Source organism: Arachis hypogaea, chromosome 3, assembly GCF_003086295.3.
Source record: "Arachis hypogaea cultivar Tifrunner chromosome 3, arahy.Tifrunner.gnm2.J5K5, whole genome shotgun sequence".
NCBI classification, from domain to species: domain Eukaryota; kingdom Viridiplantae; phylum Streptophyta; class Magnoliopsida; order Fabales; family Fabaceae; genus Arachis; species Arachis hypogaea.
The window spans coordinates 129,918,105-129,942,920 of record NC_092038.1 but is presented as its reverse complement, the minus strand read 5'-3'; the positions used below and the strand labels follow the sequence as shown (position 1 = coordinate 129,942,920).

Genomic DNA, 24,816 nt, shown 5'->3' with positions numbered 1-24,816 from the left:
ATTAAATTAGAGTTTTCCAAACTCATCACTGTGAATATAGTTTGAGCTGAGGTTGCGGCTTTCGCTGACTACGAGCCGAGAGAAAATATTTTTTTATGATGCGTTTAGGTTATGGGTTTGCTTATTGAGCTTGGGGCTTTTTCTAAAAACTTACTTTCGTAATTGGAATTGTTATAAATTGATATGGATGTGTGAAATACATTTTTGGTGATATTGTAAGTCTTATGAATTGTCTGGTTTGTCTTGGATGAATATGGTTATTTATTGATTGAATTATTGACTGATTTTGTTTAAATGGAGTTTGCTGAAGTTGGTTTGATTTTGAAATGATTTTAATATTTGAAAGTCTGGATTTTCCTTTATTGAAAATTGATTTCATTTTGAACCCGTTTGAAATGGTTGAGGATTGGTTTGGTTGGGACTCGAAGAGGGTGGCAAAGTCCAAGATTTAGGAAAGATGCTGCCGAATTTTCTATAAAATCTGAAACTTAGTTTGGGATGTTATTTAAAAAAGTTTAGGTTTGAGAAATCGTATTAATTGGTTTATTAAGAAAAATAGTTATGTTTTGAGTTTAATTTATTTGAGGAAAACACATGTCTTGAGTTTGATTTATTTAGAAAAGAATTATCTTACGATTTTAAATCACTTAAGAAAAGTATTATGTTCTAAGGTCGATTTTATATATAAAAAAGGCTTATTTTTTGAGTTGGACTTAAGCATTTTGTTTAAAGGAGTTTTAATAAATTTATAAGAAATTGGACTTTAATTGAATAATGTCGTTTTGAGATGTTTTGGGAAAAGTTGAAAGAATTGATTTCAAGAATGAAATTGAGATTGGTTTTGGATTCGAATTCGGTTCGAAACTTTTGATTTCGATGATTTAGTTTTGATTTGGTTTAGAAACTTCCTTTGAATAATTCAAATTAAGTAAACAATGATTTTTAAGAATCTTTACTAAATTTAAGAAAATGAGGTCGGTTGTTTTTCCATAAAGTTTTGAAATCTTGTTGTGGATTTTAATTAATAACTTTTGATTTTAAAGGGATTGAGCGGATGGTTTGAAAATAAATGATTTTGAGTCGTTCAGAAGAGATTTTGAATTTGGCCGGATTTTGAAGTTGTTTGGATGTTTTGGAAAGATGTGGCGAAAAATAGCTTTGTTTTGAAAAGAAAATTGACTTGAGAAAAGTGATTTTTGGTAAGATGTGAACTGAATACATTTGTTAATTGAAAGTAAATGGGCCAAGAATAATTATTGAAATAAGAGTTTGAGCCTCTTTGATTGTTGGACATTAAGAGGGTGCAGGGCACTATATCCCTGGTATGGCAGATTTTTCTGTTGCAATAGTGTGCCCGGCACTATATCCGTGGGTTAAGTGAGGTCGAAGGCAGATTATTCCGCTCACATCCTTTTGGAATCACAAGAGTACGCTAGGCACTATATCCTTGGACCGTGTGCCGGGCACGATATTTCTGGGGGTTTCTATTTATATTCGTGACCGAAAGGCAACATCTCCATGGGAATGTGTCGGGTTGGGAGTTGAACCGACATGTGATATCACAGCCAGTAGGACAAACATTCATCATATACATCAATGTGACATTGTTTGGATGTGCAAATTGTAATTCGTTCGCCTATGTGAATAATTATGTTTAACTGCTAATTGCTATACTTGATGTAAATACTTTAATTGTGCTTGAACCTCTTTTCTTGTGTTTGTGACTGAAATTATTTGAATTGTGGTAATTGGATGTTGATTGAGTTGTTTGAGCCTGAGGCCGTGTTTGATTATGTGATGGGCCTGAGGCCGTGGCTGGTATGTATTTGAGGTCTAGTTTTGTATAAAGTATCTGACTGGTTCAGCATAAACTTAATGAACCTATGTTTGGAATAGGATGATCATTATACAACTTAGGTAACTTCCTTTATATTTATGGTCTAGTAAAGTATGAAAACTCAAATAAGTTCAGCATAGACTTAATGAACATATGCTTGGAACAGGTTGGTCATTTATACTGTCTAGAAAAACTTTTAAGATTTTACAAGAGAGGAAAAAGGTTTTGTATTTTGAGGAATTAACCAAGTTCTCTTTAAAAAGGTTTTTTGGATTTTTGAATGTGAACCCTTGGTTTTTGAAAAGACATATAAGACGAGCAATGATCACTGTATTTTAAAAATAATTTTATTTTACGTATCTTATTATAACAATTCTGTAACCCTATAATGAGAACCAGCGAGGACGATATTCTCACTCCCCTACAGGTTTTTTCCTTTTCAAGACATGGGCGACGAAGTTTCATAAAAATTTGTTTCATTTTCTGTTTATTCGATATTTTTGTATTATCTTAGTTATTATTATTTTCTCTCGCCTTTATCTTTACCAATTTTGTAAGAGGGATAAGAATTTGTGATATGTATGTTTGTAAGTTATTATTATGTAAATATATAAATTTAAAGTATTATATTTGGTATATATATATATATATATATATTATGTTTTCAACGAAAAAGTATTTTTGAAAGGTTATGCGGTTTTTAAGTTTTAAACAGGCTCCTATTTTAGTATTAAATATGATTAGATTCGTCGTAATATCCAAACTATCAGAGTGGTGCAGCCGGAAGCGTGACATTCTAATAGTTAAGGTGTTATACTGTGCGCCGCCATGCCACCTCTGTTCACACTATCATCTTCCTCTTAGTCGTCACTCACCACACTCCCTCTCAGTCGTCGCTCACTTTACTTTCTCTCCTCATCAGTTGTCGAAATTGCCGCTTATCTCACTCCTTTTCCATCACATGTGTTCCTCACTGGCCCTGCCTAAGTTCCCATATTCTCCATCGTCTGTGTTTCTCGTCGGCGTCGCCTCGGTTCTCTGCTTCTCATTCTCGTCTCTGGTGGTATTTTACTTCCAATTGGGTTCTGTCTCATTTTTTGCTTTTTTTTTTGTTTTCTGCTTTTCCTTTTTCGTGTTCTCCATAATGCTACAACTTAGCAATTCCAATCGCGTTCCCGCTCTTGGCTTTTTCCATAATCGAACTAAAACCTTATTTCTAGAGTCCATGTTGTGATTCACGTTCAGAATCCTATGTCTGTACTCTTTGGTTTTTTTTGTTATTTTTTTGTTAATGTTTGTTAATTTTTTTTTTGTCATAACTTAGGCCGTGTTTGTTTACAAGTATGAGATAAGAATACAGAAATATAAAATTATGTTTGGCAGATAAGATATGGATAGAGACATTATATCTAGAGATATTAAATTAGTGTATTTTGTGACACAGAGATACTAATAAAAGACATAACTTATTTTTTATTTTTTCTTTCATTATTTTTATCAAATTTTCATAATTATATTTTTTATCATTATATTTTTTTAATTCTTTTTTATGAAAAAAAAGAGAATAAGTTATGTTTTTATAATTTGTTCTAGTTTATCACCAAACATACAAGAACATTAGTTTTTGTGTTTCTGTCCTTATTATTTTATTCTCAGTGTTTTTTTTTTTATCTTGTTCTCAGAACCAAACGCATCCTTAAAACCCTATTTCTGGACATTTTTTATTGTTGTTAATGTTTGTTAATTTTTTATAATCTTTTGATATTTTTGTTAATTTTCTATTACTTTTGTTATTTTCTGTTTTTGTAAATTTATTCGATATCCAATCCGATCTAACTAAAAAATATGCAGATTAGGTTTTAGGCTAAAAATGTGTATATTAAATCTAATCCAATAATTTTAGTGCATAACAAATAAAAACTTTGTCTATATTCAACCCGATTTGATCCGTATTCACCTTAATAATAAATAATAAGAAGGTAGAATTTGTTAAGGACATTTGTTAAAGGTATTAATATAATAATTTATATAAAATGTTTTAGTGTTTGTTTGGAGGTCATTATTTTAATAATAAAATATTTTTTTAATGAAAACAGATCTTTTTTATTTTTTAACGTGTCTGGCAATTTTATAGTATTAAAAGTAAAAGTACTAGGAAAAAAATATTTTTTAGAAGCTGTAATATACATCTTTTTTTAAAAGATTTTTTTTCTTAAAAAAGATATTTTTCATATAATAAATAAATAAAAAAGTACTTTTATATTGTTATACCCAAACATAATTGATAAATAAAAAAATATTTTTGCATGAAATATTCAAATATAAAATTATTTTTACTTTTACATAAAATATTCTAAAAATAAATAAATAAATAAAATCTTTTTTTAGAAATTCACCGAATAAACCCTTAGTTTTTAATAAACTTGTTAGATATTTATTAAAGTAAAATGTTTAAAAAATTTTATAAGAGCAAACACTCAAAAAGTTTTAAGTCGGGCATTTTTTTGCGAATAAATTTTTATTATCCGAAAGTCATTGAAAATTACTCATGTCAAACAGATTAATCCTCAACTGTTTTAAAAGGGATTTATTTGTATTATAATAATATTTTTTGAGAATTAATTTTTTAAAAATAAAATTTGTTATTAGGAATTTATTTTTCGAACACACATATTAAAAATTTAACAAAAACAATAAAAAATAATTTGTTTGATATGAGTAATTGTTGAAAAATTTTAAAAAATAAAAATTTAATAACAAAAATATCTAACATAAATTAAAAAATAAATAAATTTTTTTTGGTGATTAAAAAAAATTTAAATGTTTACTCTTTTTATAAATAATAATATTAACATGTATGTACCCTATATAGCTAAAAGAAACTGAAATTTAAGTTTGACCGAAAAAAAAAAAAAAAACTAAAATCAAAGAAGGGTTTTGACTTTATAAGAAACGGTGGAATTGGGTTGAGTTGGGTTGGGTTGAGTTGCGTTGGGTTGGACAAAACAGAAATATACGCGACACAAGAGACAACCAGAATACCACCAGTGTTGTCCGGCTCCGGAGGAAGAGCACGAATCTCGGTTTTTCGTTGCGAATCAAACCGGCCCGGCTATATAACCTTTGACCGCCGAAACCGGATCCATTCGGAGCAAACTCAAATCTCCCCTCTCTCTTCCCTAACCGGTCCATCCGGTTACTTCTCCCTTCCAACAGAACTCCAACCCTAACTCGGTTCTGTTTTTCTGCTCGTATTCCCCAACTCAATTCCTCCATCCCAATTACAATTCTCAACACCACACACGAACCGGGTAAGCTCTTTTCTTTTGTTCTCTGTATCCCTGTTTTTTATTTATTTAATTTTTGGTATTTTCAGAGTTTCGTGTTTTATATGAAAATAAATGTTCTTAGATGCAAATTGCCAAGGATTGAATCGTTACAACATTTGACCCTGAAAGATGAGAAATTGCACGTGGGTTTAGTTTTAGTTTTATGAGATAGTGCTTGTTGTTTTTATTTCAGCTGCAAAAGAAGAAAAAGGCGGGGGGTGTGATTAGTCCTAGATGGGTTCAAATCTTGAACTGGTTCAAATTACACCCCAGAAACATGACCCTGCATGGAAGCATGTTCAGATGTTTAAGTGTGGGGACAAGGTTCAACTGAAGTGCATATATTGCCTCAAGATGTTCAAGGGTGGTGGTATTCATAGGATTAAGGAACATCTTGCTTGTCAGAAGGGCAATGCATCCACCTGCAGCCGTGTTCCCCATGATGTTAGGCTACATATGCAGCAGAGTTTGGATGGGGTTGTCATGAGGAAGAGGAAGAAGCAGAAGATCGAGGAAGAGATCATGAATCTTACTCCTTTGGATACTGTTGTGAATAATGTAGTGAATTCGGTTCTAAATCAGGTGGATGGGAATGCCAATGAGGGAATGCAATCCCTTGCAATACAGAATCCAGTGGAAGACAATTCGAATACGGTAGTGCTTGCTGGGGAAGGGATGAGTAAAGGTGTAGAAAGGAGAAAAAAGTTAAGACCCAAGCAATCGACTGCAACTTATGCAAACCCTGAGGTTGTTCCTGTGGTGGAGAAAAATACAGCGGTTCCCAAAAGGATGGACAGTCACATTAATATGGCAATAGGTCGGTTTTTCTACGATGTTGGTGCACCTTTTGATGCTGTGAACTCAATCTATTTCAAGCAGATGGTTGAGGCAATTGCTTCAAGGGGTCCGGGATTCGAGTGCCCCTCGCATCATGAACTTCGTGGTTGGGTCCTGAAAACCTCTGTGGAAGAAATGAAGAATGATGTAGATAGGTGCAGGATGACATGGGGTAGGACAGGCTGCTCTATCTTGGTGGATCAGCTGAGTTCAGAAGCTGGAAGAATGCTGCTAAACGTTTTCGCTTACTGTCCCGAAGGAATAATCTTTTTGAAAACTTTTGATGCTACTGAGGTTTCAGTTCCTGCAGAGAGTATATATGAGTTGCTAAGACAAATAGTAGAAGAAATTGGAGTCGGGCAAGTGCTTCAAGTGATTACGCCAGGCGAAGAGCAATATGCCGTTGCTGGTAGGCGGCTGACTGATACTTTTCCTACCCTTTATTGGAGTCCTTCAGTAGCTCATTGCATTGATTTGATTCTTGAAGATTTTGGAAATCTCAAGTGGATTAGTACTGTGATTGAACAAGCTAGATCTATAACAAGATTTGTGTACAATTGTAGTTCAGTCTTGGGTATGGTTAGAAGGTATACTTTAGGGAATGATATTGTGGATCCTGCCTTCTCACAGTTTGCAACAAACTTTTCCACATTGAAACGAATGGTTGATCTCAAACACAATTTACAGGCCATGGTCACTTCTCAGGAGTGGATGGATTGCCCATACGCAAAGAAACCAGCAGGTCTGGAAATGTTAGATATCCTAAGTGATGAAACGTTTTGGTCTTCATGTGAAATGATTGTTCGTCTAACAGCTCCTCTCTTGCGAGTCCTGAGAACAGCTGCCAGTGAGACAAGACCTGCAATGGGTTACATTTATGCTGGAATTTACCGGGCAAAAGAAGCTATTAAGAAAGCACTTGTTAAGAAGGAGGAATATATGGTGTACTGGAATATTATACATCACAGATGGGAAAGGTTGTGGAATCACCCCCTTCATGCTGCTGGTTTCTATCTTAATCCAAAGTTCTTCTTTAGTATTCAAGGGGATATCCACAGTGAGATTCTCTCGGGGATGTTTGATTGCATAGAGAGATTAGTCCCTGATACGAGAATTCAAGACAAAATTATCAAAGAGATAACATTATACAAGGCTGGTGCAGGAGATTTTGGGAGAAAGATGGCAGTCAGAGCTAGAGATAATTTACTTCCTTGTAAGGGCCGATAACCTATTCTCTTAGATAGGAATAATATATTTTCAGTTGCCATGTTCTCTTTTGCTTTAAGTAACTTAATAGGCAGGAAAAAAAAAATCAAAATTTATGAATGCTAGTAATGATGCATAAATATAAAAACTGATAAACTGGAAGAGGAAAAAACTATCTTGTCCTTTGTGTAAAATGCTTATGCTTAGACATAAAAACCAGTGTCATAGGAGTGGAAACTGAAATTTTCTGCATGAGCTCTGAATGTACTGAAACTGCAATGTGACCACCCCATTAGCATTGTTGTTGAAAGTTTGTTTACGTTGTAGAATCACTGTTAGCATAATTCTTCTAAAATCCGGTAAAAAGTTGGATATAATTTCTGTTATGACCTGCATAGCATTATTACGCCAACAATGATTGGGTTCTTTGAATGTCTCTTCTATACTTGAGACATATTATACTCAAGATACCCTATTTGAGCATTTCCTTTCTCTGATGACTGGTTAGACTAACCCCATTTCATGTACTTATCTTTCATATGTTTATTTTGTAGCTGAATGGTGGTCAACATATGGAGGAGGCTGCCCCAACATGTCACGTTTAGCAATTCGTATTCTCAGTCAAACATGCAGTTTACCAATCTACAAAAGAAACCAGATTCCTTTTGAACAAAAAATAATGAATACAAGGAATTTTATAGAACGGCAACATCTCAACGATCTTGTCTTCGTTCAACACAACTTACAACTAAGACAAATGTGAGCTTAGATGGTTGTATATTGATAGATTCTGTTAATGCAGTTTGCAGTTGAAAGGGAATTTATATTCTGTTGTTTGATTTTCTTTCAGGTACACCAGCAAAGAACAACATTTGAGTGATCCCTTATCCTTCAACAACATCAGTTTGGTTGAGGAATGGATCAAGGCAAACGATTTATACTTCGAAGAGAATGGGAACTTGGATTGCATGGTACTGGATCCATCTTCTGTTAACTCAATGCCTATAAGGCCTTTAAATGATGAAGCTGAAGACTTGGGCGAAGGTAGTTATGCGTGTTTCAATAGATATGGAAACTGCCTCTCCATTCACTTTTTTCCAATCATTCAGTAATAGATATGGAAACTGCTTGGTAGACAATGTTATTAATTATCTTGTTTCCTTGTTTTTGAAGGGTTTGATGACCATGAGATTTTCAGCTGTGGGAAAGATGGCGAGGATGAAAACACTGGAGACAAACTAGTAAACCAGTAGTGGATGATTTGGAGATCTGTTCTTTTTTCTGCAGAATCCATGCTGGTGGTTTTCCTCATTATTGCTTAACAATGCAGAAAATGTGTATCATTCACATTTTTCAATTGTTTTCCAGATGCTAGCTGGTAGAATTGATCATCAGAATAAATAGAGGGAATCTTGGGTAGGGCCTTGTGGGGTAGATGAGGATGTTAAAATTGTTGTTAGATATGTTACTGCCATAATTTTCAATTCTGTGTAGTTGGCTCTAGCGTAGTTGGTAGTTTTGCAGCGTTTGTTGCACCAAAAGAGTGTACAGCTCTTAGAAACTGAAACTAAATGGAATGAAAGGAGTTGGTGGAACCTTGATTTTGTTTCTTGCTAAGATTACTCATCTTATGAATTGATATGTTTGCAACTAATGCTCTTTTTCCCTAACTCAGAATTGTTATATGCTGAACTCTATTGGGAAAGACACATTTGTACAAAATTCACATATTTTCAAGTCCTTTGTAGTTTCTGGTGTATGAGTGCATGATGGCAGATTTGCCGGTGTTTAAACACTGCATAAGTTTCCTGGTGTAGTTTTATCTCCTTGCTACCTTGATGGCAATGCCAAAGGGGGAAAATTGTATGCACTTGAGGTAGCATTGTCAGCATTGAGTAATCCAGAACACGAATGATGATAGTGCAGCTGTGAGCAAAGTGCTATACTAGAGGAGTTTTTCTTCGATTTTTTATTGTTGATTTATTTATTTATATTTATAATTTTTTGCTTCTCCCCCTTGATAGAACGTTCAGCGTGTCAAAATTGACTCTAAATGTCTGGATATGTATGTTTTGGATCACAAAAGATTCTATTGTCGGCTTCATTGCCACTTCTCATTCAAGGTAGAATCCATAATCATAAAAGCGTGCCCCCAATGTACGAGAAAATAGTTGAATGCTGAAAATGTAGTAGTTGCATTTCATGGAATTATACAACTAATAACATCTATTATCTATTCCTATGTCTAGTTTAGCTATATTGAAATAACAAAATATAGCTTTGGTTGAATTAAGCAAGATGCGGAAAGAGAGATTGGAATTTGGATGAAAGAATGTGTTGTGTCTGTGTGTATCTCTGGTCGTATTATTTTATTGATTTACATGCTGGATGATTGCTCTTAACCAAGCTAGATCTCTTCATTATGAACTCCTAATTTTGTATCAAGCTAAAAATTTTACTAAAAACGAAAAAAATCTATTTTTATTTTTACATTTTTAAATAAAATCTTTAAAACCAAAATATTAAAAATGAAAAACAAACCAAATAGGGAGAGGTCTACCTACCATCCTCATCCCTTGTACCAGAAAACAAAGCACCACATTTTAATTTTGAAACATTACCATTGTCAACAAACACTAGTGTATTAATCTGTATTTTATAATAATAATACTTCTAATTATCAATCAACAAAGGAATTAGATAACTCAAGAGTCACTAATTACTCTACCTAGGCCAAGAGGAACAAAACCTACACTAAAATCCAACCAAGCATTTTATCAAACACTTGGAAGGTACAAAAGAAAAGCAAAGTAATTTGAATAACTCCATAAATCATTCACCTCTCTTAAATGAAAAATGTTCTAAAAATAAAAGAATAAGAAGTACATGATTTCGAATTCATCCTTGAAATTAGTTTAATTATATTGATGTGGTGACAATACTTTTTGTTTCTCATCATCAAGCGGCGACAACCACGTGTTCCCGCCATACGAATGTCCAGACTTTCCACCACCAAAGCCATCCGGCGGAGGAATCCCCTCCGGCAACGGGATCTCCCCTTCCAAGAAGCGCACAACCTGCCTCATAGTTGGCCTCATTTCCGGCACCTCACACGAACACAGCAACCCCAACTTGATAACCACCACAACCTCCAGCTCATCATAAACTCCGCCAAGCTTGGGGTCCACCACCTCCAACACCGCCCCCAAGCGCCACCGGTCCCACACCCACTCGACCAGAACAAGCTCCTCCGGCAGCGCCTTCGCCTCCACCGGCCTCCTCCCGCACACCACCTCCAACAGCAGCGCCCCAAACGCATAAACATCGGAAGACGTGCTTGGCCTCCCCGTCCTCGTTAGCTCCGGCGCAAGGTACCCCAGCGTCCCTACCACCCTGGTGGTGCTCGGGTTGGAACCACGCTCATATAGCTTGGCCAAACCAAAGTCGCCGAGGCGCGCGTTCATGTCAGCGTCCAACAGAACGTTCCCTGCTTTGATATCCCTGTGAATCACCGTCTGTTCCCATTCCTCGTGAAGGTACAAGAGTCCGCAAGCCACGCCCTTCACAATCTTGAACCTCTGTTCCCATGTTAGCGTTTTTCTTGGTGAATCTTCGAACAGGTGCTTGTCCAAGCTTCCGTTTGGCATGAAGTCGTATACTAAAAGAAGATCGATCTGGTTTCTGCACCAACCTTGGAGCTGTACGAGGTTCCTGTGGCGCAACCTGCCTATGGTCTCGATTTCCGACACGAATTCTTGGAATCCCTGTTTGGAGTCATGGGAGACTCGCTTCACTGCGATTTCGGTGTTGTTTGCCAGTGTTCCCTTGAAAACCGCGCCGAAGCCGCCGAAGCCGAGCATGTTCTTGTGGTGGAAGTTTCTGGTAGCTTTCTTCAGCTCCTTGTAGGGGAACCTATGTGGACCAACTTCTAGCTCCCACGGTTCGATTACTTCTGCGTTTTTCAGCTTTTTGGTGAGGTAGAATGATAAGGCAATGGAGCAGAGGAGCAATATCGAAGCTGAGAGAGAGAGCCCTAAGATTAAGGACCTTCTATGGGGTTTGTCTCGCGAAGGGAGTGGAGGGAGGTTCTTCAAGGAGAGGGTTTTGGCGTCTCCATTGTTGATGTTGAAGCTCCAGCCCAAGATATAGTGAGAGCTAGCTAGCATCCCTGTTGAAGAGGAGAATCCAACGTACATGGAGTCCTTGAGAATCGGTGAGAGATCAACCTCGTACGACAAGATAGGAGAATTGGGCTTTGTTGAGGTTTGGGAGAGACGAACCTCCAATTGGTTCTTTGAGGAGTCATAATCAACCCATGCTTGAATCACTTTGCCACTCTTCAAGTTCAGCTCTTCTTGTCCCAAAACGGTTGCTTTAACGGATTTGTTGGAGGCCATGTTGTTGAGGTTAACGCCCACGTGATTGTCACTGATGTCTCCGAACTCGAAGTCTTGAACGGTGTCAAACTCCACCGCGAAGAGGTGGTTGGAGAAGTTGCCGAGGTTTTTTGGGCCGAGGAGGCCCAAGTACTGGCTTGGGTAACCGTTGGGAAGGTCCTTGGAGGGAGCAATGGTGAAGGCGAAGCCATGGCCACCGAGTGTTGGGTACTGAGGGACTATTGCGAATGCAAATGCGGTGGAAAAGGAGACAACTTTGCTCTTGTTCTTGAATTGGATTGGGGTCGAGTAAAACGCGTGACCAACTACCTTCTGAGTGTCGTTTGTTAAACCAAGTGTGCCGCTTTGGTAAATAACTGCGCCACCGTTTAGGGACATGTTTGCGGCGGCTTCACCACCATTGAAGCCTTCAAAGAAGATCTCTTGTTGGTGAGTAATCCTTGAGGTCAGAGCTGAGAGGAAAAAAAGAAGCAGCAGTGTTTTTGCCATAATAGGAGGGTTGAATTTCTGCTCGAGACAGATCAAAGAAGGAAAAAAAAAAAAAGAGTTAGCGACGATGCTTATTGAAGAATTTTCATGATGGATTGAAGGGGAAGTAAAAGGGAGTGAAGTGTGTTGGAAAATCAAACGTGTTTGTTTATTCTTTTTTGATGGAATAGTCACGAGGTTTTTATGGATTTTGACTGCACTGCCAACCTTTTTCATTAGTCCACCACTCACCACCGCACTTCAACTTTCCCCCAGACACACATGGGAGGGAGCTAACTCTGGATTTGTAGTTAGGACAACTCACACAAAAAATTCATTTTCCCTTCTATTTTATTTTCTCTTATTTTTTCTTTTCTCTTTTTTTTTTATTTTCCATCATATATATATAAAGTGTAACTGATTTTTTGGATTTAGCTCAAGACAAATTTTATAGTGTCTATAATAAATTTGAATCTTTTAAATTTTGATTTTTTATTTAAGATAATAAAATATAATTTTTTATTCTTAAACGATTTTTATATATATTTTTTATTTTATTTATAAAATAAATAATAAAAGATTACATTTTATTTATTTTTTAAAATAAAATTTAAAATTTAAAAAATTTAAATCTATCTATAATTTAATAAATTAAATTTTTTAAATTAAAAAATTAAGAAAATGAAGAACTAATTATTTTATAATATGATACACGGATACAAGACAGTATATAACATAAAATAGGCACACACATCTCGTACAGTGATTAGTTTTTATTTTATCATTTTATTAATTTTTTATTTTAAAAAAATTTAATTTAAATTTAATATTTAATTTTTATCTAACTTATTTTTATAATAAATTTTAAATATTTAAAAATTATTTATATTTATGCTTTTTAAATTAAATATTATTTTTTAACAAATTAAACATCACTTGGTACCCACGGTAACAATCACCTTAATTAACTCAAATATATTAGTTAAAGCATGAAAGCAAAAAAGTTTGGATATTTTCCTAATGCATAGCTACAAAATTTATATTTTTTAATTAAATACCTTTAAAATTAGATGTTGTCATGTTGGTAATTATTGTTGTTGTAAAAGAATTATATATATTGTTTCACATATTTTTTCATAAAATAATTAATTATTAAAATAATTAAATGTTAGAATAACATTTTTTTATAATAGATAATTGAACTAATTTTTAGTATTCATGTAGTATACTAACCTATTTAGAATGTTGATAACTTTACGTGCATAAGAAAACAAATATTACTAAATTAATTATTATGTAGACATGATACATGACAGGGTACAATGACATCGTTTGATTTATGTAGTCGATCTCACTTAGTGGGACAAGGCTTTGTTGTTGTTGTTGTAATTATTATGTATTTATATATATTCTTTCATATATTTTTTATATTATATATTATATATAAATCAGATTTTTGATATACATGTATTGATAATTTATTTTGGTTATTTATTTAATTTATTTAGTGTTGGTCTCTTATCCGATTGTCCTTTTCGATTAGTATAGAGTCCAATATCCATTATGGACTATTGGATGTGGGGTTTATTTACATGAGGAAATGTCTGGCTATATGTGGATAGCATTTAGCACATGGAGATGGGGTGCCAAGGGAAGTGGTGGACTACCGCTTCTTTCTTCTTGCTTTAATTTGCAACTTATTATTGGCACCAACTTTGGCTTTTCTTTTCTTTTAGTAATGTGAACGTAAGTATGCAAAGCATGTGTTTCAGAATTTTGGACATACACCACCATCAATCATGCATATATATTGGTTGAACGTGTTTTCATTTCAATACATGTTTGATGCAATCTGAACTTGAATTCCGATGAAAGAAAGAGTGTTATTAAATTTCACTATAATTTAAGAACTGAATACTCCGTGTCTCCAACTGTGATTTCTTTTAATTTTTATGTAATTATAAATTGACTTTAAGACGCGGCTCTAATTTCAAAATAAAAAAGATACTTATATTGAATTGAGTCATGACTTGAGAACCAAGGAAATTAAAACAAACTGATTTCCGGGTATCCACTTAAGAAAATGTTCAAAAAGTATATTTGATGGTACTTAATTAATTCATGTTTACACGTCATGTTTCTAACCTTCAATTCCTTCCGTTATTATCAAGGCTATAAATAAAATGGGTAGTGCTAGGTAGTCAAAAGAGTAATTACAATATAGAAATGTTACGAAAAAATTTTTATTCTCTTGATAATAAGTGATATACACCTCTTTATCACTCACTCTTCTTATCATTCACATTTATTTTATATGGTTAGAGTCATTAATGTTCTTTATAAAATTAGTTTCAGTTTCTCTCAAATCAAATCCCTAACATCCCTCAATCACATTATTACTCATTAAAATACAATTTCTCTGCAGAAATTATAGAGGTTAAATTAAAAAATTTTAACAACTTTTATTATACAACTCATATTTTACATATAGACTATTAGAAAATAAAAAATAAAATATAAAATATAAACAAAAATTAAAAAAAAAATTTTAGAAATAATTATTAACTTGTTATATTAAAATCAATAAATAAACATACATATGAATATTAAATAAAAAATATTAATAATTAAAATTATGACTTATTAGTGCACATGAGATAATTTGAAGAATACAATAAGACGCATAGTTTAAAATTTGGTAATATTAATTATAAAAATTTATTAATTATAGACATCATAAGTATGAAATTATGAATATTATGTGCACACAATTATGGATGTTATTAATATGAAATTATGGATGTTATGTGTATAAATTTATGGATGTTATGAGTAAATTTATCAATTAAATAAATTAATTTAAAAATTTGACATTTTTTTAATTCAATTATGATAAAATTTAAATATTTGTAGTAACTTGATAGTTACTTATGCAATAACTAAAAAATGATAAGTGTATGGATGTAATGTCTAATAAACATGAATTTAATTTTTAGATGTTAGTTGTATGTAATTATAGATGTTATGTATATGAACTTATGAATGTTATGTGTATGAACTTAATTAGTACAGTATAATTATAAATGCACATAAAAACACACAAAAAAATTATATCAGTTTATTATCATACCTCATCAAAGCTAATGTGGTTATATTTTTGAAAATTGGTTGACTGACAACAATTTCATTGAGTGAGTCCGTTTGTTGTTCAAATTATTCTTCAGTTCCTTTTGACATAAGTGCGGTGTTAAGGTCGATTTCAGATGTCATACTATTTGCAATGATAAAAGCGATTTTTTGTAAATTTCCTTGACCTATCCCAATTATGCTTGTAATTGAACTAGAATTGTGTTTGTTAACTTCTAACCTATACGACCTACAATTCATGATCCTTGTAACAATGATAAAGATATTAAACAAGAGTTTCACGTTTTCTAATTCCTGAAATGGTAATAAATGAATTAAAGAAAATAAAAATTAAAGTCAATTGCAATTATTTAATGTAACTGATATTATAATTACCGTTCTTAAATATAATTATTATTAGTTTTTATTGTATTTTTATATATAAAAATCAAATTATAAAAAAGAATATTAAGTATTGATTACAACAGTGTCTAATAAAAAGGGATATGATTTTATAATTAATATCATTAATAAGTAGATTTGATAAGAATAGTGATAAGTAAAATGATAAGAGAGTGGAGTAAAAAATAAAACTGTTATTAAGTGATATAAATAAAATAAAATATAAAAAATTTTAACTAATTATCACTGAAAAATTTTAGTTATCAAACTTTTTTCAAGTAACATAATCAACCATCAATATCATATTGGTGATAATATTTGTTGCTGGAACTATAATAATGACAAGTACTTCAATTGTCTGAATAAAATTAGTTTCAGTTTAATTGGGTTGGCCTAAATCCATTTATCGCTGTCACTATTATAAAATAAATAATAACAATAACAATAAAAAGAGTTAATCGAAATCAAATCAAATATAATAAATAATATACTTTTATATATATGGTATATACTTTTCTATAAAGAGCATTTTTAATTAAATTTACCCCAAAAAAAATCAATTTTTGCAACCAATTCTTTTGTCTAAATAAAACTAGCCAAATACCTTTTTTCAGTTAGTTAATCGATTAATCCAGCCAACAATCCAATTCTCAAACCTAGGTGCTATCTTGGTAGCAAAATTGGTTAAGGGATGGTCTAATGTGCGATTGAAACGTGTGTTGATGTAATTCTGGAATACCGATTTCACAAGTCGGTTCCAGATAGGACACCATATAATAAAATAGCACTAACATTCCTATCCCAAACCTCATGCCAGATGCTGTGAGGAAGTCTGAACTGTCCCTCTCGATATTATTCCTTCCCAACAGTTAACAAATTAAAGCATTTCACACTACTCTTAGTTCAACGAACTTAGTTACATCTTCTGATCTTGTGCCATGGTTCAACCTCAGTTTCTAAAAAGGGGAACCCAAGTATACATTTGTTGGTGAATTGTGCTGTGTATAATTATGCTCTTTGACTTGGCTGCTATGCTTTTTAGAAGTGTTACTATAGCTGAGAATTAACCGCCATTTTTGTATGAAATTTTCAAGTTATATATATAATTTGTATTTGTATTAGCCGTTGATAGAATGGTGACCTAATGTTGGTCAGCACGCATATTGACGTGCACCGAACAATCTCTTCTATATAACTAATTGTGGGATTTGTTTTTTTAGATAGATTAGATAACTCAAATTTTAGGCATTACATCATAAATTTATATACATTATTTATTTATATATCTAATATTTTTAAGAGTTTTTATCTATTGCTTGATATTGCTAAAATTTGAATCCCAATATAACATATTAAGAAGTATGCGAATGTGTCATTTCAATTAGACAGGTATTAGTTGTTTTTTTAATTTTAATATCAATATTAGAATATTATAATATTCTTGATAAATTTAACATTTCATCAATAATTTCTCAATAAAAATAAGTAAGTTATTTGAGTTAGAACAAGCACTTGACTTTTAAAATTTTTTCAAAAGTGTTTAACCTAATACCAAAAGAAAAAGTATATGGAACCAAAAGGTTATTAGTCAAAAACTAAATAAAATCACATTAATTTATATTAATAATTAATTTTAAATTTTTAAATTTAAAATTTAAAAAATTTAAAATTAATTAAGTAAACCTAATTAAAATCTATAAAAGTCTTCCTCTTCTCTCTCACATTAACCTATCCACTCCCAATAATTACACACACATCTCTCTCTCCAATGCTGCTGAAAGCGCCGGCGACTTCCATACTCTCTGTGACGCTCTCAACAAGCGCATCCAAAACAACTGCTTCAACATAAAGTCCACCTTCGATCCTAGGAGGAGAGGTAGATGTCGAGGTCAACGCTGGCAAATTTGGCGGCGACGAAGAGGTCAGCGAGAACGTCCCAAGTGTGTGGCGATTCTTAAAGTAGAAGAGGTGAAGAAGAAGGAGGAGAACAAATGTTGTGCCGTTTTGTGTCTCCCATCGCCTTCGCCGTCCTCGTACACCAACTGTTCGGGCAATTACAAATGTGTGGTTGTATGCTCATCAAAATGCGAGGGAAAATGTGTCAGGTGCGAGAAATGCGAAAGCCCTAAATGCAAATGCAGGTGTGTGTTGGTATGTTCAAAGTGTCAAAGTGCAAAGTGTGATAGGAATAGGTGTTTTGCTGTATGCTTCAAGTGCAAAAGCCCTACGTGTGATGGCCAATGTTGTAAGCCTCTTCCACAACAACCATGCTGTCAGGGAAAGAAGAGGGACATGTGGCTCAGCTGCCATTGGATCTGGAAGGTGTTTGGGAGGAATAATATATGGGAAGTGGTAGAGCCATTGAATAACAATAATAATATGGGAGTAATAGTCCATCTTCAAAAAATATTCATTTAATATGAAAAAAGCATCCTAATACTTAACAAAAGAAATATCAAATTATATTTTAGTAAAAATAATTAAATATCTATAAAATTTTAAAAAAATATGAAATTCTTAAAGAAATAGAGACATTCATATTTGTAATACAAAAAAAATTTGAAAAATATATAAAAGAACATCTATTTAGTATGAAAAAGAAATATTCTGATACTTAGCAGAAGAAACATCCATATATATTAATTCATAGAGATTTTGAATTCACCCAAAAGTATTTGGCTGATTTTTTGCTAATACCCGTTTTATTTCCTAGCATTACTCATACCAAAACGCATTTCATCACGCACTATTTTATTTTGTTTTACTTCTTTCGGTCAACGACTGCACCAATATTTTATAAAGAACATTGATCACAGATCAAGCCTTCATATATGAGTATGTATCTTGTGAATCATGTTCAGCGTAATGTTTGGTTCTGATCATCATAAAATCGTTTCTTTCATGGTAAAATCAACGTTTTTCATTACATTGTGGCAAAGAAAAAGGAAAAGTTTTTTTTTTCTTTTTTGTTTAAATTTCTTTTTAAAGTAGAGCTTTATTTTTGTATATATAAAGTCATTTATATTTGACTACTTGATTTGAGAAATACTTTTTGACGTGTACCCCTAAAAATTCGGCAACTATTCCTTCACCATAACCGATCAAATATTTTGGAACCAATGACAGATTCCAAATGTAACTTAATCACAGTTACACACAAGTTAAGTATAGCATTCGCCAAGATATCGGAACAAACACAAGGAGAGGTGAGCTCTCCACTCGTCTATAAAAACAAATCAAGCAACTCATATGGAGTCAGGTCACAAATCACTCTCATATTTTTTTCATTATACCGTTTTATATATCTCTTACTGACTTGAACGTCGGAGTGCTTTTTGCAGGTGCTCCCGCCGCCGTATTTTACAGTGCCGAGGTTCTCTTATGACGTTGCTCCCTGGACGACGTATAGCTCTGCCCAGAAATTAAGCAGCCTGATGAGCGGATAATTTATACGCTTTTTGGCATTGTTTTTAGGTAGTTTTTAGTAAGTTCAAGCTGCTTTTAGGGATGTTTTCATTAGTTTTTATGCTAAATTCACATTTCTGGACTTTATTATGAGTTTGTGTGTTTTTCTGTGATTTTAGGTAATTTCTTGCTGAAATTGAGGGACTTGAGCAAAACTCTGATAGAAGGCTGACAAAGGACTGCTGATGCTGTTGGAATCTGACCTCCCTGCACTCGAAATGGATTTTCTGAAGCTACAGAACTCCAAATGGCACGCTCTCAATGGCGTTGGAAAGTAGACATCCAGAACTTTCCAGCAATATATAATAGTTTATACTTTATTCGGGAATTGACGACGTAAACTGGTGCTCAACGCCAGTTCCATGTTGCTATCTGGAGTAAAACGCCAGAAACATGTCACGACCCGGAGTTGAACGCCCAAAACATGTTACAACTTGGCGTTCAACTCCAAAAGAAGCCTCAGCTCGTGGATAGATCAAGCTCAGCCCAAACTCACACCAAGTGGGCCCCGGAAGTGGATTTATACATCAATTACTTACTCATGTAAACCCTAGTAGCTAGTCTAGTATAAATAGGATAATTTACTATTGTATTAGACATCTTTGGTCTAAGTTTTATTTTATTCTTCATCTGAGGAGACTATTGATCACGTTTTGGGGGGACTGGCCATTCGGCCATGCCTGAACCTTTCACTTATGTATTTTCAACGGTGGAGTTTCTACACACCATAGATTAAGGGTGTGGAGCTCTGCTGTACCTCAAGTTTCAATGCAATTACTATTATTTTCTATCCAATTCGATTTATTCCTGCTCTAAGATATTCGTTGCACTTCAACTTGATGAATGTGATGATCCGTGACACTCATCATCATTCTCACCTATGAACGTGCGTGACTGACAACCACTTCCGTTCTACCTTAGGCCGGGCGCATATCTCTTGGATTCCTTAAACAGAATCTTCGTGGTATAAGCTAGAATTGATGGCGGCATTCATGAGAATCCGGAAAGTCTAAACCTTGTCTGTGGTATTCCGAGTAGGATTCTGGGATTGAATGACTGTGACGAGCTTCAAACTCCTGAAGGCTGGGCGTTAGTGACAGATGCAAAAGAATTAAGGGATTCTATTCCAACTTGATTGAGAACCGACAGATGATTAGCCGTGCTGTGACAGAGCATTTGAACCTTTTTCACTGAGAGGATGGGATGTAGCCATTGACAATGGTGATGCCCTACATACAGCTTGCCATAGAAGGGAGTGATAAAATTGGATAAAAGCAGTAGGAAAGCAGAGATTCAGGAGGAGCACAGCATCTCCATACGCCTATCTGAAATTCCCACCATGGAAATACATGAGTAACTTTATCTTTATTTTATGTTTATTTACTATTATTTGATTTTCCAAATTCCATAATTTATTTAAATCCGCCTGACTGAGATTTACAAGATGACCATAGCTTGCTTCATACCAACAATCTCTGTGGGATCAACCCTTACTCACGTAAGGTTTATTACTTGGACGACCAGTACACTTGCTGGTTAGTTGAACGGAGTTGTGTCCACACATAGTAAAGAGCTATTATCTCGAATTAAATTTCATACAAGTACAAAGAGTACAACTTTGATGATCACAATTTCGTCCACCAAGTTTTTGGCGCCGTTGCCGGGGATTGTTCGAGTATGGACAACTGACGGTTCATCTCGTTGCTCAGATTAGGTAATTTTCTTTTTATTTTCTTTTCAAAAAAGTTTTCAAAAATCTTTCAAAATTTTTTCTTTATTGTCGTTTTCTTAAAATATAATTTTCAAAAAAAATCATAAAATCATAAAAATCAAAAATATTTTGTGTTTCTTGTTCAAGTCTTGAGTCAACTTTTAAGTTTGGTGTCAATTGCATGCTTTAAAAAAAATTTTTTTTCTTGCATTTTTCGAAAATTCATGCATTCATGGTGTTCTTCATGATCTTCAAGTTGTTCTTGACAAGTCTTCTTGTTTGATCTTGATGTTTTCTTGTTTTGTGTTGTTTGTTGTTTTTCATATGCATTTTTTGTTTGTTAGAGTCCATGCATTAAAGATTTCTAAGTTTAGTGTCTTGCATGTTTTCTTTGCATAAAAAATCTTTCAAAATTATGTTCTTGATGTTCATCATGATCTTCATAGTGTTCTTGGTGTTCATCTTGACATTCATAGTGTTCTTGCATGCATTCTTTGTTTTGATCCATAAAGAAAAGAGAAAAACACAAAAATGACGTTTTTAATTTTTCTCTCTCATCATTAAAAATTCAAAAAGAAAAAAAATCTTTTCCTTTTTTCTCTCAAAATTTCGAAAATTTGAAGTTGACTTAGTCAAAAATTTTCAAAATTAGTTGTTTCTTACAAGTCAAGTCAAATTTTCAAATTTTAAAAATCTTATCTTTTCAAAAATCTTTTTTTTTCAAAAATCATATCTTTTTCATTTTTTTTCGAAAATTTTAAAAATCTTTTTCAAAATAATTTCAAAATCTCTTCCTTATCTTTATTTCAAAAATTTCGAAATTACACTAACAATTAATGTGATTGATTCAAAAATTTGAAGTTTGTTACTTTCTTGTTAAGAAAGGTTCAATCTTTAAATTCTAGAATCTTATCTTGTAGTTTCTTGTTAGAAAAGTAATTAATTTTAATTTTAAAAATTAAATCTTTTTCAAACATATCTTATCATATCTTTTATATCTTATCTTTTTATCATATCTTTTTCAAAATTTTATCTTTTTCAAAAATTTGATTTCAAAATATCTTATCTAACTTCTTATCTTCTTATCTTTTCAAATTTGATTTTAATATCTTTTTCAACTAACTATTTGACTTTTTATTTGTTTCTTATCTTTTTCAAAACCACCTAACTACTTTTCCCCCTCTAATTTTCGAAAATACCTCCCTCTTTTTCAAAAAAATTCTTTTTAATTGTTTAAATTTTAATTTTAATCATATCTTATCTTTAATTTTCGAAAATCACTAACCACTTTTTCAAAATTATTTTCGAAATTCTCTATCTCTCCTTCTATCTATTTATTTATTTATTCACTAACACTTCTCTTCATCTCTCTTCATCTCAGATCACCACCTCTATCCTTACCCATTCTTTTTCACTACTCTGCCCTTTTTTTTTCTTCTACTAACATAAAGGAATCTCTATACTTTGACATAGAGGATTCCTCTTTCTTTTCTTGTTCTCTTCTTCCCTATATGAGCAGGAACAAGGAAAGGATTCTGAAGAGGAAACTAAGAGAAGCTAAACTACAACAATCCAGAGGCAACCTTTCTGAAATTTTCGAACAAGAGAAGGAGATGGCAGCCGAACCCAACAACAATAATGCAAGGAGAATGCTTGGTGACTTCACAAAATCAATGTCCAAATTTGATGGAAGAAGCATCTCCATTCCTGCCATTGGAGCCAACAATTTTGAGCTTAAGCCTCAACTAGTTGCTTTAATGCAACAGAACTGCAAGTTTTATGGACTTCCATCTGAAGATCCTTACCAGTTTTTAATAGAGTTCTTGCAGATTTGTGAGACTGTTAAGACAAATGGAGTAGATCCTGAAGTCTACAGGCTCATGCTTTTCCCTTTTGCTGTAAGAGACAGAGCTAGAATATGGTTGGACTCACAACCTAAAGATAGCCTGGACTCCTGGGATAAGCTGGTCACGACCTTCTTGGATAAATTCTTTCCTCCTCAAAAGCTGAGCAAGCTTAGAGTGGATGTTCAGACCTTCAAGCAAAAAGATGGTGAATCCCTCTATGAAGCTTGGGAAAGATACAAGCAGATGACCAAAAAGTGTCCTTCTGACATGTTTTCAGAATGGACCATATTAGATATATTCTATTATGGTCTATCTGAATTTTCCAAGATGTCATTGGACCATTCTGCAGGTGGATCGATTCACCTAAAGAAAACGCCTGAAGAGGCTCAAGAACTTATTGAAATGGTTGCAAATAACCAATTCATGTACACTTCTGAGAGGAATTCTGTGAATAGTGGGATGCCTCAGAGGAAGGGAGTTCTTGAAATTGATACTCTGAATGCCATATTAGCTCAGAACAAAGTGTTGACTCAGCAAGTCAACATGATCTCTCAAAGTCTGAATGGATGGCAAAATGCATCCAACAGTACTAAAGAGGCAGCTTCTGAAGAAGCTTATGATCCTGAGAACCCTGCAATGACAGAGGTTAATTACATGGGTGAACCTTATGGAGACACCTATAACTCATCATGGAGAAATCATCCAAATTTCTCATGGAAGGATCAACAAAAGCCTCAACAAGGCTTTAACAATGGTGGAAAAAATAGGCTCAGTAATAACAAGCCTTTTCCATCATCTTCTCAGCAACAGACAGAAAATTCTGAACAGAGCCCCTCTAATTTAGCAAACTTAGTCTCTGATCTGTCAAAAGCCACTTTAAGTTTCATGAGTGAAACAAGGTCCTCCATTAGAAATCTGGAGGTACAAGTGGGCCAGCTGAGTAAGAAAGTCATTGAAACTCCTCCCAGTATTCTCCCAAGCAATACAGAAGAGAATCCAAAAGGAGATTGCAAGGCCATTGAAGTAATCAATATGGCCGAATGCACAAGGGAGGAGAAGGATGAAAATCCTAGTGAGAAAGACCTCTTGGGACGTCTCTCAAACAAGAAGGAGTTCCCCATTGAGGACCTAAAGGAATCTGAGGCTCATATAAAGACCATAGAGATTCCACTAAATCTCCTTCTGCCATTCATGAGCTCTGAAAACTATTCCTCTTCAGAAGAGGATGAAGATGTAACTGGAGAGCAAGTTGCTCAATATCTAGGAGCTATCATGAAGCTGAATGCCAAGTTGTTTGGTAATGAGACTTGGGAAGGTGAATCCCCCTTGCTCATTAGTGAACTAGATACATGGATTCAGAAAACTCTACCTCAAAAGAGACAAGATCCTGGTCAATTCTTAATACCCTGTACCATAAGCACCATGACCTTTAACAAGGCTCTGTGTGACTTGGGGTCAGGCATAAATCTTATGCCACTCTCTGTAATGGAGAAACTGGGGATCATTGAGGTACAACCTGCCTTATTCTCACTTCAATTGGCAGACAAGTCAGTAAGACAAGCTTATGGATTAGTAGAGGACGTGTTAGTAAAGGTTGAAGGCCTTTACATCCCTGCTGATTTCATAATCTTAGACACTAGGAAGGAAGAAGATGAATGCATCATCCTTGGAAGACCCTTCCTAGCCACAGCAGAAGCTGTGATTGATGTTAGCAGAGGAGAATTAGTCCTTCAATTGAATGGGGACTACCTTGTGTTTAAAGCTCAAGGACCTTCCTCTGCAACCATGGAGAGGAAGCATGAAAAGCTTCTCTCAGTACAGAGTCAAAAAGAGCCCCCACAGTCAAACTCTAAGTTTGGTGTTGGGAGGCTACAACCAAACTCTAAGTTTGGTGTTGAGAAGCCCCCTCATTCAAACTCTAAGTTTGGTGTTGGGAGGCCCTCATCATGCTCTGAATATCTGTGAGGCTCCATGAGAGCCCACTGTCAAGCTAATGACACTAAAGAAGCGCTTGTTGGGAGGCAACCCAATTTTTATATATCTAATTTTAATTTTATTTTATTGTTATTTTATGTTTTATTAGGTTCATGATCATGTGGAGTCACGAAAAAAAATACTAAAATTAAAAACAGAATCAAAAATAGCAGAAAAAAATCACACCCTTGAGGAAGGACTTACTGGCGTTTAAACG

General features: G+C 33.9%; 2 protein-coding genes and 1 non-coding gene across 3 annotated transcripts; 1 reads left to right on the top strand and 2 right to left on the bottom strand.

Annotated features, from left to right (window-relative positions):
• Positions 1–4,791: 4,791 nt before the first annotated feature.
• LOC112791598 (uncharacterized) lies at positions 4,792–8,826 on the top strand. The gene is made up of 5 exons (XM_025834497.3): positions 4,792–5,148; positions 5,360–7,216; positions 7,764–7,968; positions 8,060–8,253; positions 8,383–8,826. Exons 2-5 carry the CDS (start codon positions 5,401–5,403, stop codon positions 8,460–8,462), a joined length of 2,295 nt encoding a protein of 764 aa, XP_025690282.1. The 5' UTR covers positions 4,792–5,148; positions 5,360–5,400; the 3' UTR covers positions 8,463–8,826.
• A 1,006-nt stretch (positions 8,827–9,832) lies between these two features.
• On the bottom strand, positions 9,833–12,478 carry LOC112791599 (L-type lectin-domain containing receptor kinase S.4-like). Its single transcript, XM_025834498.3, has 2 exons — positions 12,303–12,478; positions 9,833–12,113 (listed from the first exon to the last, which is right to left on the bottom strand). Exons 1-2 carry the CDS (start codon positions 12,309–12,311, stop codon positions 10,125–10,127), a joined length of 1,998 nt encoding a protein of 665 aa, XP_025690283.1. The 5' UTR covers positions 12,312–12,478; the 3' UTR covers positions 9,833–10,124.
• A 10,312-nt stretch (positions 12,479–22,790) lies between these two features.
• On the bottom strand, positions 22,791–22,894 carry LOC112793382 (small nucleolar RNA R71). The gene has a single exon (XR_003198077.1). It is a non-coding gene; the product is annotated as a small nucleolar RNA R71 (small nucleolar RNA).
• Between the last annotated feature and the right edge of the window lie 1,922 nt (positions 22,895–24,816).

Excerpts from the sequence above, each read along its gene's own strand:
- LOC112791598 (XM_025834497.3), top strand. The coding sequence starts at position 5,401 with ATGGGTTCAAATCTTGAACTGGTTCAAATTACACCCCAGAAACATGAC. Across the intron at positions 7,969-8,059 it reads AACTTACAACTAAGACAAAT|GTACACCAGCAAAGAACAAC; the intron begins GTGAGCTTAGAT and ends ATTTTCTTTCAG. Across the intron at positions 8,254-8,382 it reads AGCTGAAGACTTGGGCGAAG|GGTTTGATGACCATGAGATT; the intron begins GTAGTTATGCGT and ends TTGTTTTTGAAG.